Raw genomic sequence first — 19,962 nt, forward strand, 5'->3', positions numbered from 1 at the left:
ATAGCCTGGGTGCTGGCCTATCAGTTCCCCGGTGGAACTGCTCTAAGATGGTTTTATAAGAATATTCTCTTTTGACTGAAAAAAGGACAATTGGCTTCAAATGATCATAAACAAATCTCATTTACTGAACTAATCAAAAGATTAATGAAATGTGCAATAAGGTTCAAAAGACAGCCGCTATTCTGTGCTAGCATGGCTTCTTAGTTCATCTGATTTCACAATGTACAATAGATGCTTGTAGTTCTTCAAGCGTTCTCCCCTTAGTCTCCCTCACAAGTTTTGCAATGGACACAACAGTTAAACTGCAAATGGCCGAGAAGACGAAAAACGTTCCTGAAAATTGTGTGATCAATCGTGAGTATGCATGAGAAGAAATGAAGACAAGAGATGCAAAGAAAAGTCGGGGAGTTGGTTGTTGCTGAGATACCTGCTGAGCTCCGATCGATTCCATCATAAAGTTGACGGTAATCCTGCCATGCCGTTGTGTATGATACATAAAAACCCTGACTGCAGTTAATATTAATATTTTTCAATTCATTTGATCCGACAACCAAAAAATTGAAAAAGGTATGTTAGAAGTAAAAATGGACGTGTGAATAGCATTACCCTAAACAATAAATGAAGTGCGAAGGTTGTACTTGTATTCATACGCAGAGAATAAAATGTCAATTGGAAAGCTAGCAGCTGGGGCTTCAACTAAACAAACAAAGTTGGCAATTATGTGATAAATAGGTCATTGACAAAATTTGAAGAAGCAAATTACGCTACTAGACCCCTAAAAAGCACTGGTGAGTAATCAAAGAGGTGAAATAGTGTGCAGTTGTACAGTCGAATTGTTGGCACAATGGACATGGTCACAAATTTGGTGACCCAAATTAATACAAACAGCATAGCACGGTCTCGCTTCCAAAGGGCTTGAAACTGGAACTCTGATACTAATTGGAATGAAATCCATGCGAGTACGTGAGAGATTGGAAATCGAAAATAGCAGTTTAAAACTGAACGGTATTATCGCTTCTCCATGTAACTACAAAGTATGTGCTGTTAATGCCGAAAACGTGGAGGAAATTATATTGTGCTTTCCCTTTTGAAATTCCAATGGAGAAATGCGCTTTGGTAGAAGGATGTAGTTCATTATTTATGTGATGGGTAATCCAAGGGTCTCAATTAATTTGAAAGTGTTGGTGCCTTGCGTTTGATGGTTGTAAATTCTCATTTATTATATGTGCAGATATATTGTCCGCATCTAAACATCTCTCAATATTTTATTTTTTATATGACAATTTTAACCTTATTATATTTGTGTATTACCATTTAACCGTACTATATCGGGATAGTCTTGTAGTTTTTTATTTTTTGAAATAAGGGTATTTTGGTTTTATCGAATGCTTCACCAAACTGGAGCTCTCAATATATATATATATATATAACGAATGGGAATGAATTTCCAGGCAACCATTATATTTCATTCCTATACCTATGACTTGTGATAAGTAACCTCCAGTGCATGTACGATATAAATATTTATTATTGATCTTTGAAATTAAGAAATTTATCCATAAGACATATCATATGAGCCATGCAATTCATGCTTTCAAGATAACTTGCAAACACATATAGACGTAAGCATGCATATACATACCAGTGATCCAAATCACCCATACAAAACCACCCATAAACTGCCAACGCCTTTTCGTCAAAGTGTTGCATTTGCCCAGAAAGTTTTAATTTTGAATTGTTATCTTTTCAAAGTAACAAGCGGTTGCATGGATACTGCTCCCCATGGATAATTCCAAACCACCATCTAACTCCAGTCATCACGACTGAAATCATAGAGATTGAAGTCTTAATTGCATCAATTTATGCAAATCTTATTAGCATAAAGGGGCTAGGCTACACATCGAATACAACACTCTATGTTGCTCAACACGTTTATAGTCACATATTGAATCAACAAGCAAACACTGCTCATGTGTGTGTATATATATATATATAGATGAATATATTTGAATTGTATCATACATTTAACAATACAATTTGAATGCCAACGTCAAAGATACTACTATGTTATATATCAATAAGCAAATAAAAATCAAGCTCACCAGGACATACCTTTTTCTGTAAAAAACCATAGTTTCTTGGTTTAGGATTACTTTCAATGTTTTTAACATCTTCTTCACATTCATACTTACCAATTATCGCATAAGTAATTCTGTCTTTAGAATGTTGGAGCAATATTATAAAATATGAAAATAATAAAAGAATTTCAATGAAAGTAATCATAAAGAAAATCACAACACCAATTATGTATGAGATTAATAAAAACAACTAGTGAGAGATTAAAGCTTGCATAAATGTAGTGTCCTAAAGACAGAATTTTGCCCCTACTATTGTGCTTGTATATTCCGTACTCCCAAGACACGACTTGGAATTTGACAAAACGAAGAGTGAGAGAAATAGAGTGGGAAAACCCTATTTCTCAAGAATAAAAATTAATTCTAATTTTCTATTTTTTTAATGCCATGGTTTCATGAGTTTATATAGAATCCAAGTACTTCTTGTTAAAGAGATGTAACTTTTCATCTATAAGTATACATCATTTGACAAGGGAATGCACCTAAATAACATAAACTTTCAAAGAAATATGATTAACACTATTTTTCATTCAATTATTAAAATTATATATTACAATATTTTATACTATAATATATAATTTCCAACACTAGCATGGCTTCATAGTTCATCTTATTAGACAAAATGCGCAATTGATGCTTGTAGTTCTTCGAGCGTTCGCCCCTTGGTCTCCGTCACTACCTTCGCAACGAACACAACAGTTGAACCGCAAATGGCCGCGAAGATGAAAAACGTTCCTGAAATCATATGACCGATTACGAGTACGCAGGGGAAGAAATGAAAAAAAAGAGATACAAAGAAAAGTAGGGGAGTTGGTCGCTAAGATACCTGCTGAGCTCCATTCCATCATAAAGTTGAAGGTGTATATAACAATCGAACCAGCGCCCGCAGTCACCAGAGTCAACAGGCTTCCGGCAGTGCCCTTGACGTTTATTGGGAATATCTGAAATTGAAATCATCCGTTCTTTGTAACAGAAGTTTATTGCTCCGCCGAATTTGCAGTAATAAATTAGTGAAAGCACATGAAGGTCAAGCACAACGCTAGCTACCTCTGCCATAATAACTGTCGGAAGTCCTGCCATGCCTACTGTGTATGATGCATAATAACCCTGAATGCATTACGTACTAATATTAAATATCTCAAATGATATACAGAATTAATTCACAAACTATTGTTATTGAAAGCATTTTAGATACAAGCATGATTTTTGTTCATTAAAGAACAATGAAAGGACACGAAAATGTGACCAGCAGCCCAGGAAAAGAAAAGGAATACTTGCCTATGGATTATTTGTACTTACCAACATGCCAATAAACATAAAAATGGGAGTGAGCTCCTTCCACCGGCCAAGATTCTGCCATATCGAAAAGATTTACTTCAAAGTATATGACAATTTGCATGCGTATGAAGCAACTACACAATCTAGTGAGAAGTATCGAAATTTGTTTTGGTAGGAACCTGAAATAAAAAAGTCAAGCCCACAAGAAAGGCACCCAAGCACATCCCTGCAGAAGAAACCTACACACGTGTGGTGGCTTCACGGTGAGTTACTGGTATTCATTAGGGTGCTTTAGATTTAGTCCCTTACAACCGATGAACTCTAGATATAAACCCACCTATATTAAAACATCTAAATAAACCCAAATTTTGAATTTTGATGCCATTGAGATAAAAGATGTCCATACATTTAATTTTATTTACAACACCATGCCACCAACATTAATATGGCTATTACGATTTTTTTTGTAGACTTTTAATTTATTGTCTTTTGTTTGTCAACAACATTCAATTAGTTTAATTTTTTTTTGCTTTTAATTTAAAAAAAATGGAAGTTCTTTTCTTCTTTTCTGTGAAATCGCCTAATCCAAATCTAATTAGTTCAATATACATTCTATTGAAAAAGTAGATACATTAACTTGTGAAAATAAAAAAAAAGGTAAAAATAAACTAGTAGATACATTGTTTCTTGTAAAAACTAAACAATAGTTACATTATTTGCATAAAAAAATAAACAATATGTAATTTTTTTTTTATAAATTACATAATAGTTTCACAATTTTCTTAAAAAATAAATAATAGGTACTTTATTTTGCATATATGGGTTTGTAATACGTAGGTAAATTATTTTTCATGTATTTTACATATACTGGGTATATTATTTTTCTTTTTTTAAGCAATCTAACATTTAAAAATTTTAATAGTAGGTGCATTGTTTGAATCAAATGTTTTTTTTGTAGGTAAATTATTTTGCATGAATTTTACATATATCAGACATATATATATATATATATGTGAGTGTGTGTGTGTGTGAGAGAGAGAGAGAGAGAGAGAGAAATAATTTACCTACATTAATATGTAAAATATAATTTTATTGACTTAATTAAGCATGTATAATAAATATATTAGACATGTTTTATGCTATTATATATTAGGCAATGAATTTATATTTTTTGTATAAAATCATTAATTCTCCCTTACCATCCATCCGCATGGCATTAATTATGTACATCAAACATTCAAATAGGGTTTATAAAAAAAATAAAAATATTCAAATAGGGGTATTTCAGGCATCCGAAATTTTTTTAATATGTGAAGTCAAACATAATTAATGAATTTGCTGATGTGGAATCTAGTCAATGGTTTTATTCAAGACAAAAACTTATCTCGGGTTTTATGTAGAGAAAATTAAGTTTTAGGGGCTAAAGTTATATTTTCAGTATTCATTATAAAAAAATATTATTCTTTTTCCATTCTCAATGTCTTACCAACAGAAGTGGTCGTCTTCCACATTTATCTGCTAAGAGAACACTCAATATTGTTCCAGGTATCTGTGAAACAAGTAAGAAACATCAAATGGAACTCTATTAATTCACATGTAGAGTAGTAGTTTTCAAATTCATTTTACCCCAATAATAGCCAACGATACAGTCCCAATGGTACTTGAGAAATCTGCCAGAAAAAATGATACAGTCCCATTATATGGCATTTATTCATATATAGAACTTCCATAATAAAAATCTTTCGATTTACCAGCATCTACAAAGATAGAACTTCCATAAGAAGAGACCGCACTGGCCCCCCCAAGTTGCTGCAGAAACATCAGCCCCACTCCAACCTAAACAAATTCAAATAAACGCAGAAAGGTCTGACACATCATGAAAAACAAAGGTTAAACAGCAAATGATTTTTTCAGTCGTATTTCTTGCAAGACAGCTTACAATGATTAAGTCAGCGTATCTCCACTGGAACAAGTCTAGCATTCTTTCTGAGTGCCGCTGAAAGATTTCAGTATAATCCTGGCAAGATATGAGAATGTCATTGTTTTTATGTGCTAAGAGAAGATTCTTTAACCCCAAATCCTCCAGTTGAGGATACCACACAGATAATATTTCACGATGGCTTGAAGCCGGAACTTGGAAGGTTACCATGATTTCAGCTGCTTCTTGAGATATATTAGCATTTTTCCCTCTAAGACGCTGCAGCACAGTTTCAAACTCTTTTTGTTTACCAATTTTTGCCTGCAAACAAGTGTACCATCAATGATTTGAGCATTCTAAAGGAAATTTTCTCACTGCTGAATTTTATTTAGGAGTAAAAGATTTATATACTTGTGTGTACTGTTGGAAGAATAAGGTCAAGCAATTTAAAGAGTCTTCATCTTCATTTAACATTGTATAGAAATTATTGAATTGCACTCACCAGCCACCTTGGAGACTCTGGAATGAAAAATAAACCTATAATATGCAGTAGAGATGGAATAGCACCTAGAGTAATAAAATCAATTTGTATTAAGTGATTGATTCAAATTAAAGATGATGATTGATTCAAATTAAAGATGATGCAAGAATCAAATTAATATAGGGCAAGAATAAAAGATAATTTACCGATTAGAGCAATGGTACGCCAGTTTAGGGCATTTCCAACGAAATACATAAGTGCAAAGCCACAGCTACTCATCAACTGTGCACTTAATAGATTTAGACTACCGGTTAGAGAAGGGGGAAGTAATAACTAGGAAGCACAATAAATTATAGGTTGGCAATGGATCTCATATGCACGATGAACTAAATATGTCATACCTGATTAGTTGAAGTAAACCTCCCCCTAAAATCCTTTGGTGTTATTTCTGCTATGTATATAGGTCCCTGTTTATGAGAAAGAATTTAATCATTATACAAGTGTTCTATGGATAAGTTACAAACTAATATGAATTTTGAAGAAGAAAGAAGCAGAGTTTGTTTGCAATTACCACGTAGAGAATTAACACACTGCTAATTCCCAATAACAGTCGTCCAAAATCCAGCAACCAAGCATTCTACAATCAAGCATTGAACTGAGCTCAAAATTGCATGTTGAAATTTCCAGAAAAATTTGCTATAAAATGTTACCACACTTATTTCCAATGCACTATACTTTAGACTTCTTAATTGCATTGATCATATATATATATGCATACTGAAATTTCAGAGAAGAAACCTTGGCAAATGCTATACTGAGCCACCCTGCAATACTGATAATTTCAGATAACCACATTGTCTGTTTCGAGATATCAACATAAAAAGAACGAAAAAGTGTTAAATAATATAATTTAAACATCCGCCCTAGGCCGATACACAATTGGTAATGCGAAAACTTACACGTATACGACCAATGATATCCGTTATCCTCCCATTTACCAATCCGCCAACCACTCCTCCGATTCCCAGCATTGCACCAAAAACCGAGTACTGCAGAATAAGAAGAAAATTTAAATACATAGAACTGAAAAAGAGACTATAACCTACTTGATATATACACAAAGGGAGGCAAATATCCAATTGCATTCACATTGGCTTAAGATAAGAAACAAATATGTAATGGATTTGTGTATATTTAGCTCCCTATTTTGTACTTGGTTGTAGGATAGATTCCTTGCTAGATAGGAAAACCTGTTGTACAAAAGCTCTGGTTGATTAATCAGAGAATTCACTTTTGCTGTTTAATATTTTTTTCTGCCTTATTTTACATGGTAGCTCTGCAGCTTCCTTTTACCGCCACTGCAAATTTAGGCAGTGTGTTTCCCTTTCCTTTCCGTAGACCTTCCCCATGGTTAACGAACAAGGATCTTCAGACGGAAACGAAAACAGATGCTTCCAATCCATCTATATTTCATCCACCATTCGGTGCACAGTATTATCAGCAATTTCTGCAAACCCTCGCACAACGTACGCTGTCCTACGATCTATTGAGTTGTGGCATCGGCGCTTGGGTTACGTTCTTTTTGAAGTCCAATAATATGTCTCTCCATTTTCAAGGCAAAGTAGTTTTACCCTTTTAGTTCAATTTCAACTAACAACTAGCCAATTAGTACCAGTGATATTTTTTTAATTTCAGGTTCAAATTCACATGAATGGCAATAAAGTATTTGTGTTGAGTTCAATATCTATTTTGTAGCTATCTGTCACATCCCGGCCCGGACCCTCACCACATCTCGAGCTTGACTCCACCGTAGCATGATATTGTCCGCTTTGGGCTCCGATCACTCCCTCACGGTTTTGTTTCTGGGAATTTGGGCTCCGATCACGCCCTCACGGTTTTGTTTCTGGGAACTCGAACTTCCCAGTGGGTCACCCATCATGGGATGGCTCTCGCGCAAACTTGCTTAACTTCGAAGTTCCGATGGAACTTGAAACCAGTGAGCTCCTAAAAGGCCTCGTGTTAGGTAGAGATGGAAATATACATATAAGGCTTACAAGATTCACTCCCCTGGGTGATGTGGGATATAACATTATTCATTGTGTGGTCTAACCAAACCCCCTTCCTTTAGTATAAATCCTCATTTTTCTTAGAGCAAAATATGGTCGTATATGGGACGGATCGGTGTCACCATTAGATCGATACACTTTTAATGCTTGAGATGTAACCTTATTAGTTCAATTTATTTTATTTTTGATATAATTGTGCGTTAAAAACAAAATTCTAAAAACCTTTGATTTAGATTTAATATTCCCTCTCCATATCTCCTTTATTATTTTTCATTAATTCTCTCTTTGGACACCTATTTTGTAGGCCCTATTTTGTAATGTGTCTATATTTAAATACATCATTCCTAGATCGTAATTTGCAAAAAATTAGACAAATCCAAAACTATTAGGCAAGGTTCTAAAAGACGTTAGGCGCTAGTCGGGCCGCGGGTTGAGGCCTAACGCCTAGGCGGTTAGGTGGGGTCTAGGCGGGCGCCTAGACGGACTAGGCGGATTTATTAAATCTATTATATTTTGTGTAGATAAGTGTCTGTATACTTAAAATATATGAAAACATGGAGAACAAGTATATAATGTGTGTTCCTTTAAGTATTCAACAAATCTCTTACAATTTATTGAAAAAATAAAATGCAAAATTAAAGTTATCTATTTTCTGTTTAAGTGAGTCGCATCCTAGGCGGGTGTCTAGGAGAGTCTGGGCGGACTAGACGGGTGCCTAGGCGGTCGAGGCGGGTGCCTCAGTAAGTTTAGGCGCCATTTCTTAATTTTCAAACGTCTAGGCATTAATCGGGATGGTGGCCAACCGCCTAGCGCCTAGGCGGAGATTTTTAGAATAATGCTATTAGGACAATCATTTATAGTGAAGAAAATGGATTAATACAACTGTACTAAGAAACACTAAATTTAATCCAACAGTCATATTTTTTAGATTGGTGTAATTTTTAGTAGACATGATTATTGAGGTAAGACATAAAAGATAGACGGTTGGATAATTGAATACATTTTAGAGTGGGCCCCACAAAAACGTAAAATGTGTGTTAAAATCATGTGTCCGCAAACTCTAACTTTATATATGTTAGATGAAGCGCACACACTACGCATGTGTAAATAAACTTAATACAAATTCAATTTTTTTAGCCAATAGTAGGAATAGTCCAGTTTATTAAAATAAGTCAAATTCCTTAAATTTAGATATTTTATTATTAATAATAACCTCTTCAATGATTAGATTTATTATAAAAATCAGATTTTTCCTACTTATCTCTTTGATTATTTCTTTTTATTTATTGTTTTATTATTTCTTGCTCTTCCTATTGCTTTAAGCCTCATTTATTAATTTTTAATAATCAACCTATATCACAGGTTAATTATATTTATCTACTTATATGACAATTTTTTTTTTATAATCAACCAGTCAGAGATTAATATGTGTTGCTTGTAGGTATATTATGTTTTTTTTCTACCTTTTAGTTAGGTTGCATATATTATTTATAGGTATAATATACATTCATATTTTTGTTACTTGAGTTAGGGTAGAATGTTTGCAGATAGATTTATGTTAGTATATTAGTTTTTTTGTTATAAGATATTAGAAGATTTTAATTGATTTTTAATATTTTTAGAAAATATAAAAAGAGCATAAAAAATAATAAAAACATGTAATTAGATAACTGGACTCACTCCTAAAACCATTTATATTTTTGGACCTAGATCTAAAAGCCTCAAATTTTATAAAGAAAAAAACTATAATATGAAAAAGAGAGAAGATGGAGAGAAAGGAGAGAGAGAGAGAGAGAGAGAGAGAGAGAGAGAGAATGTGGGTTTTGGATTGGAAACTTTAACGAAAAACTTCTGATACTGTTCATTTTAACGAAAAACCATATTTTTACTCTAAAAAGTCAATCATGATACTATTCACTTTATCATTTATTTTGTCCTTATCATTAAAACTCAAAGTTTCAAGCCTTTTTCATTATTTTTTTTGTAATTAAAGATGCTATGGACGACATTTGTGTGAGATTTGAAGGGAAAAAAAAAATTTAGTTTGTATGAAATTACATTATTACTCATGATTTTACTTTGTGAATTGTTCTAGAACAATCTACTACAAGATGTTTTTTTTTCTTAGGGTCTTTTGATTTCTTGGAGATAAAAAAGACCAAAGACAATTTATTTATCTCCAGCGCAAGACGAATAAAGAACCATGACCGAAGCTTCTGGTGAGTTGTCACGACTTCGATATATGTTGAGGGATTTGCAATTATGGCATTCAAAGCAGGCACTATACGTTATGATCTCTTCATATTGCTGCAAATTAATCCAGTATACCAGGAACGAACAAAGCATGAAGGGAGGCATATTGTCATTTCATTCGAGACGAAATTCAAGATGGTTTGGTCGTCACAAAACATGTTTCTTCTTATTACCAACTAGAAGATGTGTTCACAAAGGCTTTGAGGAAGGAAACTTTCTCGATCAACCTTTATACGCAAGGGAGTTCTAGACATCCACTCTCCAACTTGAGGAGAGTGTTGAGAAGTCAATGATATCCCGGATATCATGGCTTAGATTAAGAAACAAATATGCAACTGATTTGTATATGTTTGGCTTCTTATTTTGTACCTTGATTGTAGGATTGATTCCTTGCTAGATAGGAATTTAATATGGAACCTTGAGAGAAGTCTTAGAGAACTTACTTCTGCGAGAGTAATGTCCAACTCTTCTATAATTCCAGATTCAGCAGCGGATGAATATCCTAACTGCAACAAAACGATTCTAATTCCTAATTGTATTTAAGGAACATTTAATGATTCTTCAAGACCATAAAAAATTTGATGCAGCAAAGTGAAAAGAACAGGATAAATAATTTGTTGAATAAGGTGGTAAGTCACTTACAGCACACCCAAAAGAAAGGGAACCACAGAGGGCCACCAGAGTACTGAGAACAACAACAGCGGTGACCGGTAAGGACCCAACATCCGGCGTTGCATCGCTGTAATCATTGCCAGCTCCTTCTTCATGTACCAAGTTCTCTGAAACTGTTAGCAGTCCTTCTTCCATGGTTTTTCTATGATCCATAAATAAATCTTAACTTCTTGGAAGACGAAGATTATATCTCTCAACTAAGACTTGGAGCGATCTAGCTTTGGTAGTCGCGCAGTCATACGTATAAAAGTGGTTCACTCTTAAAGCTTCGTAACCTCTTCGTTTCTTAACCAAATTCAACCTATAATGTATCAAAACGAAGCTAAGAAAGTGTAAAATAAGATTATACCTATTTTTAAGTCCAATAACTACCGGAGATGTCCTGAATCTGGCCTGAAATTCACTGAGGTCGCCGGTTTTTGCTAATAAGAAGGCTGGAATCCGGGAAGTTTTCAAACCTCCATAACTTCGTCAAAACTCAATGAAATTGAGTGAATAAAAAACGAAAATCATACCTCGAACGAGACGAACAGATTGACACCTTTCAAAACTCCTAATTCGTAGTTTTTTGGCCGGAAAATGGCCTGAAAGGTCGCGGTTCGCCGGAAAATCGGGTTAGATTCAAATGAATATAACTTCTTCAATACTCAACGAAATATGGTGATTAAAAAACGAAAATCATATTTCTAGATGAGACGAAGAGAATGGTACCTTTATCGACAACTAAATCGCCGTGGTGTGGCCGGAAAATGGCTGAAAGGTCGCAGCCCGACTTGGATTTTGATCCCTACGATCCGGAAGGAAATTCAAGGTGAGGTTGGGTGTTCTGGGCTCGTGAGGACGATACGAAGCTCATGATGCTCTTGGTTTGGCGGTGGTGGGAGTGTTGTCGTTGTTGTTTGTGTGTTGACGTCCCGGAGAGGGAAGGTTCGAGAGAGAAGAGAAATGAGAGAAGAGAGAGCGGGAGAGTTTTAAGTGAAAACAAACGGGAAAAAGAAGGAAGTGGGATGTGGGCCACATGGACCAAAAAAGTCTGACATAAAATAATATTAAATAAAAATATTAAGTAATAAAATCATAAGATAATGTTACAAGTTATAAAACCGTAATTAGGAGCTGGTGGTTACAATTGGGAGTAGTTGGTTGTTTGCTCCCTCACGATTATTTGTAGGCCCCTTGCTAGCTAGGTACCTAATATGACCAGAAAATTGGATTTGGATCCTCTCTTGAGCTAATGGAGAGAATCTTCCTAACCAATTATCGTGGACTGTTGGATTTTTATCCAACGGCTACAAATAAGGGGTCTCTTTAAAATTATAATAATTATAGCCGTTAGATAAAAATTCAACGTTCCACGATGATTGGTCAGGAGGATCCTCTCCATTAGCTCAGGAGAGAATCCAAATCCCAGAAAATTAACTCATATGCTAGATGTTTGAAAGAAGGCATTTTCTACATCGGAAGTTTGGTAGAATAAATCACATCTTATATTGAATTGTTTCACTTCTAATAACTGAATACTTGACGAGTTGTTATCAGTGGCTGCTAGTTCGACTCTAAAATCTTGAAACTAGCTAGTTACTCATCTTTTAAGAGTTGCGCACCTTCAATCTTCATTAGTGATGATTTATAGATCATTTCTGTCTAACTTGAAGTAACCAAAAAAAATTTCCATTCCGGTTCCATACAGATTAATGAACAACTTCAAACAGAAATCATATTTGGGCTCCTCCTCAATCCTACTCTTTCTCAAGTCAATTACTCCAATCTTGATTACAGATTAGTAAGTACGCTATTAACGTATTATATATTGCTAATCTTTAGGAATTAGAACTACGTGCAACATTGAATATTTGGGAGATGCTTCTCCTTCGTGTGTTACAGGCAGAATTTAGTCTATAACCCTGGACCAATGAAAAAATACACTATTTTTCGAAGGTGCTAATCACCAACCGGTTTAATACAAAGAAAATGAAATGAGTCTCATGGATCGGAGCTACAGTAGAACCTTGAATTGCAAAGCTTTGCTGACATTCAGAACATGCTTCCTTCTGCAATGCTGCAATGCGCAATCAATCATGGATAAAACCACATCTGGAAATGGATAGACAATGTCATAATGCAGGCGCACCGTTTATCTACTTTTCTGAAAATCGATTCAATGATGTTTGTATTTCTTCCAGCGTTCACCCCTTTGTCTCCGGTACCAGCTTTGCAACAAACAGAATGGTTACAGTGATCAAAGTCCTTTGACTTTGTACACCTCATTATATTACAATTAATATTTATAGTTTTATAGTTTTGACATTACTTGTTTGATATTTTATGAGATTTATAATCCTATAAATTTAAAATCCATCATTATAATACTACTAGAAATGGTTACAATAAAAAAATTCAAACATTTTGATTGAATAAATGGATAAAAACTATGTAAAAATAAGAAATAATAAATGGCAAAAGAATGTATCCATAGTGTTAAAAAAATTGGTACATTTCACATATAACAAAGTGGTACATTAATAAAGAAGAATGGGTACCCTATAAATAAATTAGGGTACAGATAAAAGATTAAAAAATTATGAGTACAAATGAATTTTTTAAAAATATAGGTGCTAAAAGAAATTAATACTTGGGTACAAAATAAAACTAAAAAGAAAATACTACAAATTTAAAAAAAATGTTGCAAAATTAAAGTGGGTACAAACTAAAAATATAAATATATGATACAAAGTTTAGGCATAAAACATAAATATACCATATGTAATTTTTCTATCATTGATTAAATATTCAATGTCACGTAACGGTATACATATGGGTACAAACACATATAAAACTTTTAAAAATATGGGCACAAAAAGAAACTAATATATGGGTACAAATTAAAAATAATAAAAAAAGTTGGTACAAATTAAAAATAGGTACAAACTAAAAATAAAAATATATGATTAAAAAATTAGCCACAAATATAAATATACTAATTGTAACATTTTTAACACTAAAGGAATATATTTAAAAATAAAAATATTTTATTATTCAAATAATTAATGATGTTATTAATATCCAAGAACCTTAATAAAAAATTGAAAATGAATATGATTTTAATCAATGTAGTAGCAAAAAGAAGGATGTGAACCTAATTTTGACAAATCCATTTAGTAAGTAACAATAAAATTTGTAAATTTCTATTATTGTGTATCATTTTTATTCATTTATGTTCTATTCTACCTCTTATTTGAGTGCATAATTTTTTTTTTTATTAATTCTCCTTATTGAGTCTAATAATTCTTTCAATAGTATAGATGACTAGGTTATCATGGTATTGTTTCAAAAGAAGCCTTTTTGGGCAGGGATCCGATTAGTTGTTGAGCCCATACCGTATCGAACTTTAACAATTCAAACCGTTTATTTTTTAAGTTGCACCTCATATATTATCTTTAAATATTAGTCAAATCGAAAATATTTGAGGCGTTTAATTGAGCTCAAAGAAATTTACGAACATTTTGTTATCAAAGAAACATTGAAATTTCATCGTGATAATTAAATAAACAAACAGTTTTGGATAAAATTGAAATTCTGCAAAGATCATCTTTATATTGAGACTTACAAAATAGACGGTAATAAAATCATAAGATAATATTACAAGTTATAAAATCGTAATTTTAGGTGCTGGTGGTTACAATTTGGAGTAGTTGGTTGTTTGCTCCCTCACGATTATTTGTAGGCCCCTGGCTAGCTAGGTACCTAATATGACCAGAAATTGGACCAGGATCCTCGCTGGATCCATTCCCTAGGGATCTCACAATTTTGTCCGTTCATCGTATATTGTGCGGTCATAAATTATTTAAAATTTAAATTTTAAAATTCAAATGTAAATAGAACCTAACGAAAACCGACTGCACGATATACGATGAACTAATAGGATTGCGGGATCCCTAGGATCCCTAGGGAATCGATCCGGCGAGGATCCTGGTGCCAGAAAATTAACTCATATGCTAGATGTTTGAAAGAAGGCATTTTCTACATTGGAAGTTTGGTAGAATAAATTACACCTTATATTGAATCGTTTCATTTTTAATAACTGAATACTTGATGAGTTGTTATCAGTGCGATTAATAGTGGCCACTAGTCCGACTCTAGAATCTTGAAACTAGCTAGTTACTCTTCTCAAGAGTTGTGCACCTTCAACCTTCATTAGTGATGATTTTTATAGGTCATTTCTGTCTAACTTGAAGTAACCAAAAAAATTTTCCATTCCGGTTCCCTACAGATTAATAAACAAGTTCAAACAGAAATCATATTTGGCCTCCCCCTCAATCCTACTCTTTCTCAAGTCAATTACTGCAATCTTCATTACGGATTAGTAAATATGCTATTAACGTATTATATATTGCTAATCTTTAGGAATTAGAACTACGTACAACATTGAATATTTGGGAGATGCTTCTCCTTCGTGTGTTACAGGCAGCATTTAGTCTATAACCCTGGACCAATGAAAAAATACACTATTTTTCGAAGGTGCTAATCACCAACTGGTTTAATACAAAGAAAATGAAATTAGTCTCATGGATCTGAGCCACTGTAGAACCTTGAATTGCAAAGCTTTGCTGACATTCAGAACATGCTTCCTTCTGCAATGCTGCAATGCGCAATCAATCATGGATAAAACCACATCTGGAAATCGATTGACAATGTCATAATGCAGGCGCACCGTTTATCTATTTTTCTGAAAATCGATTCAATGATGTTTGTATTTCTTCCAGCGTTCGCCCCTTTGTCTCCATTACCAGCTTTGCAACAAACAAAACGGTTACAGCAGATACGCTTGAAAACAAGAAAAAAGTTCCTGAAATGGAAAAATAATATCAAATGTGTAAGAGGGAGTCTTGCTCAAATCCAGACAGAAATAGGAAGCAAAAATTTTGTGGCATTACCTGCGGAGCTCCAATCCATTAGGAAATTAAAAGTGTATGAGACTATCCAAGAACCTAACCAGCTAACCAATGTTATTAGGCTACCGGCTGACCCCTTCATGTTTATGGGAAATATCTGAAATCGAAATTAGGCTAAATTAGTTAGAAATGCGGTATATCAAAATGTATGAGACTGAACTGAATTTCGAACATTTCTATCAATATTGTTGAGGTCATGCTTGTTGAGCATAGCCTACCTCTGACATTATAACCCAAGGAATGCCTCCCATGCCCAACGAGAACGATCCAGTAAATACCTGATTGTAGATTTCAAATACGTTGACCCATACTGTGAGTCTGTTGCCTATTGGCATATATCAGAAAGAAAAACAAGTTCTGAGATTCAAGTTAAGTCGGATTTACCAAAACGCCGACAAGTGCCAAAATGGGAGTAATCTGCTTCCACTGTTGAAGGTTCTACACAGGGTAAACTTCATTCTTTCAAGGCAATTTACAAAGGACAATACGAAACTGAAAGAGGATTAGATTTTGTTCAAGAGTAAACCTGCAACGAGAATGACAACCCGACAAGGAGGCAACCTAAGCATGTTCCTGCTGAAGATACCTGTAAGAAATACGAATTATGAGACTTCAGCATTGGATTTTCATTTGATCCCAAAATTACACCAGAATTCTCGATCTTTTCGGTTCATACCAGAAGAAGAGGACGCCGTCCAGCTTTGTCCATCAAAATTACACCCAATGCTGTCATTGGAACCTGCGGAAGACAAATTAGATTTATGAGTCTGAAGAAACAACCAGGAAACCAAAATTGGAATTGATCTAAGATAATGAAGCACCTGAACTGCAACCATAGCTATAGTCCCAACGCTATCTGAAAATCCTGTCATAAGCCATAGATTTACTTCGTTTATCATCTGTTTTCTTTTGGAAATTATTAGATACACAAAAGAAGCTCGCAAAGAAGGCTTTTTGACATACCAGCTGAAATGAATATAGTACTTGCATAGAAGGCAATGCCATTGACCCCTCCGAATTGTTGTAGTACCATAAGCCCAACTCCTACCTAAGGAATTTACAAATTATGAAAGATAACAAAAAGAAAGGAAGCGTGTCATAGCAGGGATTAGCTTAGAAGCTCACAACGAGGGAATAAGCGTATCTCCTTTGAAATAAGTCAAGAATTCTCGCTTCTGAAAGCCGTTTCAGAGTTTCCGTATAATCCTATCAGAGAAACAAACATATATCAGTCCTTTTTCCATGCTACCATCTTGGCAGTAAATATATACAGCAATACTCGAAATATATTTTGTTTCTAGTTAAATCGAAACAAAAGAGATGTAATTCAAAACTTACTCTAATCTCAGCTACTTCTTGAGAAGTACTGGAATTCTCCCTCCTAAGGCGCTGAAGAGCGGCTTCACACTCTTTCCATTTACCGATCTTTGCCTGAAAATGGTCTCACAAGCAGAACATGTCAAAGGATCCTCAACTTTTCCATATCGTCTCCAAAGAAAATGATGAATGTGTATAACATTTCTGATGACACAATTAACTAATTGACTCACCAGCCATCTAGGAGACTCTGGAATGAAGAAGAGACCTAAAATCTGTATAACACATGCAATAGTGCCTGAAATTTAGACGAAAGAAACCTCTGTCAAGTACTTCAGATTATGTTTCTCCCAGATGTCATTTTTGTTTGTCTGGAGGAATTTTTGATGTGGACGTTTCCTGGCTGGCAAGCACACAGCTCCCAAGAGGTAGGCGTCGGTTGATATTGTTTGTTGGGCTTCTACTTATTGGCGGGCTGTAAGAAAAAAACAGAGTTAATTCTGAAATGTGCCTTTGTGAGGCCTTAGGTGTAGGCCTTGAGGCTCACAATCAAAATTAATTTTAGATGTTCAGGCGTGCCACTGCTATCTTTAGCATGACAGATGTAAAACAGATGTTTAGTTTAATTGTATATGCCCGAGAGACCAAGTTATCTATGAAATGTGCCTTTGTAAGGCTTTAGGTGTAGGCCTTGAGGCTTGCAATCAAAACTTAACCAAGTACTCGAACATATAATGGTTGTTTCATTGTTGCAGAAGTTTTACAACTGTTATACTTTAATCACCCGAGCCCGAAGAGCAGAACGAACCCAGATAGATGCCTTTGTAGGGCCTTAAGTATAGGCCTTGAGGCTTCCCATCAGAATTAATTCTATACTCAAGCGTTCTGTAGCAATCATAATATAACAGAAGTAAAACTAAGAAATAGGCTGATTACTTGCGCCCCAAGTAACTTTAGACTTCTTGTATTGGGCTGGAGATTTCTTCAAGGGCCGTTGAGGCTTGTTCTTGAACTTTTGTTTGAAATTTCTTCAAGGGCCGTCGAGACTTGATCTTGAAGGTTGAAATTGGACCACAAGGAGTTTCATGTGGTAGATGATCTTTGGCTTTGGTAGTGGGTGAATCGGCACGTATTTTGTTGCGCTTGTTGACTTTCCACAGCTTTGATCTTGAACTGGGTTGGAGGGTTTTCTGGATTCCTCCAATTGTTGATTTTCCACAGCTTATTCTTGAACTAGGTTTTGATTCAAGAGTGGTAGACACTTGATCTTGAATCGGACTTGTGATTTCTTTCAGGGCCGTCAAGGCTTGATTTTGAATTTGGCTGGAAGCTTCTTCAAGGGCCGTTGAGGCTTGATTCTTGAAGGTTAACTCGAACACATGGCAAGCAGGCATGAGGTGAAGGTGACGACTTATTGCTCTGTTCAATCTTTCTAATTCACACCTGAGCAGTTTGGTCAACGGTATGATCTTCAAGATTGACGGGCTATTCTTCCAGTTGGTGACTTGATCTTTTAAGGATTTGATTCAAGGGTGGTGAATCGGCACGTGCAGCCCACAACGCCTAGTAAACCGACCCAAGAATTTGAGGGTCAAAACGAATTCACCGTCAGAGTGATTGCAACTTTGATGATATGAGATACTCTTGCTTTTGAAGAAGTAGCGGATGAATCAGCACGTGCTTGGTTGCACTTGTCTCCACATGCTTCAAGGTATCATCTTCATTTCCTTTATCTGTTCCTCAGGCAGATGTGGCATCTTCTCGAGTTCTTCATCTCAGACTCTTTCTGCCGAGTTGACTGAGCATGCTGCATTCTTCTCTGCTTGTTTCTTCAGGTAGATATGGCAGCTTCTCGAGTTCTTCATCTCAGACTTTTTCTGCTGAGTTGACTGTGCAGACTGCATTCTTCTCTGCTTGTTCCTTCTGCACCTTGTCTCCACATGCTGCAAGGTATCATTTTCATTTGCCTTATCTGTTCTCCAGGCAGATGTGGCAGCTTCTTTGGAAGTACAGCAGCAGTGGGAAACGAGTACTCGAGAGCAGTGCTAGGTAGGCAATCAGGGAAGGGTTCCAAGCAGTCGGTTCCTTACCCGAGTTTGAGTGGAAGTTCCGGCATATTGTTTTCTTTATCCTTGTCTTTGTAGGTAAGAACAAGGACAAAGGAAAGGACATGGAGAACGCATGATATGAGATACTCTTGCTTTCTACCCTGGTGATATGAGATACTTTTGCTTTGGAGTCATTGGCTTGCAGAGGTACCCAAAGGAATAAGGAACATTGAATGACTCGAGAGGCTTCGTTGGGAAAGCATTTTTTGGAGATGAAGAAAGGCTCTGTATGTCTGCCTTGCTATGGAAGGCGAAGGTAGACAATTATAGGAAGTTCTTTGATACCTGTAGAAGTACTATTCTTTCACTCGTGTCGGCAACCAATGCGTGATTGATCTATATGGCTTCACGTGCTTTCTTCTTTATCAGAAATCTTCAACAAATTGTCCGTAATTTCCGCCAAGCTGAGTGTGCATGTGACAGGTGTTGACGAGGCTGAAAAAGACTGGCGCCTTTTCGATAAATGGGATCGGTGCTTCAACAAATTACCCGTGATTTCCGCAAAGCTGAGTTTGCGTGTGATGGGTGCTGACGTGGCTGAAAAAGACTGGCGCCTCTTCGATATCTGGGATCGGCGCTTCGACAAATTGCCCGTGATTTTCGCAAAGCTGAGTTTGCGTGTGACGGGTGCCGACGCGTCTGGAAAAGCAAGATGCTTCTCCGATTTCTGAGCTTGCCTCTTCGATTTTTGAATGGCCTCTTCGAATTCTGAGCTCGCCTCTTCGATCTCTGAAATCCCGTCGAGTGCTGATTTTTTATAGAGGCACGCTGTTCGTTTCAAA

The 19,962-nt window shown here is 35.4% G+C and overlaps 2 protein-coding genes across 10 annotated transcripts; both read right to left on the reverse strand.

Moving 5' to 3' along the window:
• Window positions 1-101: 101 nt before the first annotated feature.
• LOC126592543 (sugar transporter ERD6-like 18) lies at window positions 102-11,764 on the reverse strand. 7 transcript variants are annotated; one of them, XM_050258249.1, is made up of 20 exons: window positions 11,515-11,760; window positions 11,319-11,387; window positions 10,774-11,104; window positions 10,575-10,637; window positions 6,772-6,861; window positions 6,611-6,670; window positions 6,384-6,449; window positions 6,214-6,279; window positions 6,019-6,094; window positions 5,834-5,898; window positions 5,560-5,652; window positions 5,353-5,430; window positions 5,165-5,249; window positions 5,040-5,083; window positions 4,900-4,962; window positions 3,593-3,652; window positions 3,435-3,488; window positions 3,183-3,242; window positions 2,962-3,076; window positions 102-333 (listed from the first exon to the last, which is right to left on the reverse strand). In XM_050258249.1, the coding sequence occupies exons 3-20, from the start codon at window positions 10,954-10,956 to the stop codon at window positions 206-208; spliced, it is 1,449 nt and encodes a 482-aa protein (XP_050114206.1). In that variant the 5' UTR covers window positions 10,957-11,104; window positions 11,319-11,387; window positions 11,515-11,760; the 3' UTR covers window positions 102-205. The 7 variants fall into 7 exon arrangements, with proteins under 7 accessions (XP_050114206.1, XP_050114209.1, XP_050114210.1 ...); XM_050258250.1 differs by lacking the exon at window positions 102-333 and adding an exon at window positions 2,646-2,870 and having other exon boundaries at window positions 11,515-11,758; XM_050258252.1 differs by lacking the exon at window positions 3,593-3,652 and having other exon boundaries at window positions 11,515-11,764.
• Window positions 11,765-12,843: 1,079 nt separating this feature from the next.
• Window positions 12,844-17,996, reverse strand: LOC126592545 (sugar transporter ERD6-like 5). 3 transcript variants are annotated; one of them, XM_050258257.1, is made up of 12 exons: window positions 17,306-17,994; window positions 17,094-17,186; window positions 16,881-16,961; window positions 16,719-16,803; window positions 16,577-16,620; window positions 16,432-16,494; window positions 16,282-16,341; window positions 16,140-16,193; window positions 15,974-16,033; window positions 15,738-15,852; window positions 15,515-15,649; window positions 12,844-12,862 (listed from the first exon to the last, which is right to left on the reverse strand). In XM_050258257.1, exons 4-11 carry the CDS (start codon window positions 16,786-16,788, stop codon window positions 15,522-15,524), a joined length of 594 nt encoding a protein of 197 aa, XP_050114214.1. In that variant the 5' UTR covers window positions 16,789-16,803; window positions 16,881-16,961; window positions 17,094-17,186; window positions 17,306-17,994; the 3' UTR covers window positions 12,844-12,862; window positions 15,515-15,521. The 3 variants fall into 3 exon arrangements, with proteins under 3 accessions (XP_050114214.1, XP_050114215.1, XP_050114213.1); XM_050258258.1 differs by lacking the exon at window positions 12,844-12,862 and having other exon boundaries at window positions 15,157-15,649; window positions 16,140-16,181; window positions 17,306-17,996; XM_050258256.1 differs by lacking the exon at window positions 12,844-12,862 and having other exon boundaries at window positions 15,157-15,649; window positions 17,306-17,993.
• Window positions 17,997-19,962: the final 1,966 nt, after the last annotated feature.

Source organism: Malus sylvestris, chromosome 12 (genome assembly GCF_916048215.2).
Source record: "Malus sylvestris chromosome 12, drMalSylv7.2, whole genome shotgun sequence".
In the NCBI taxonomy this organism is placed as follows: Eukaryota; Viridiplantae; Streptophyta; class Magnoliopsida; order Rosales; family Rosaceae; genus Malus; species Malus sylvestris.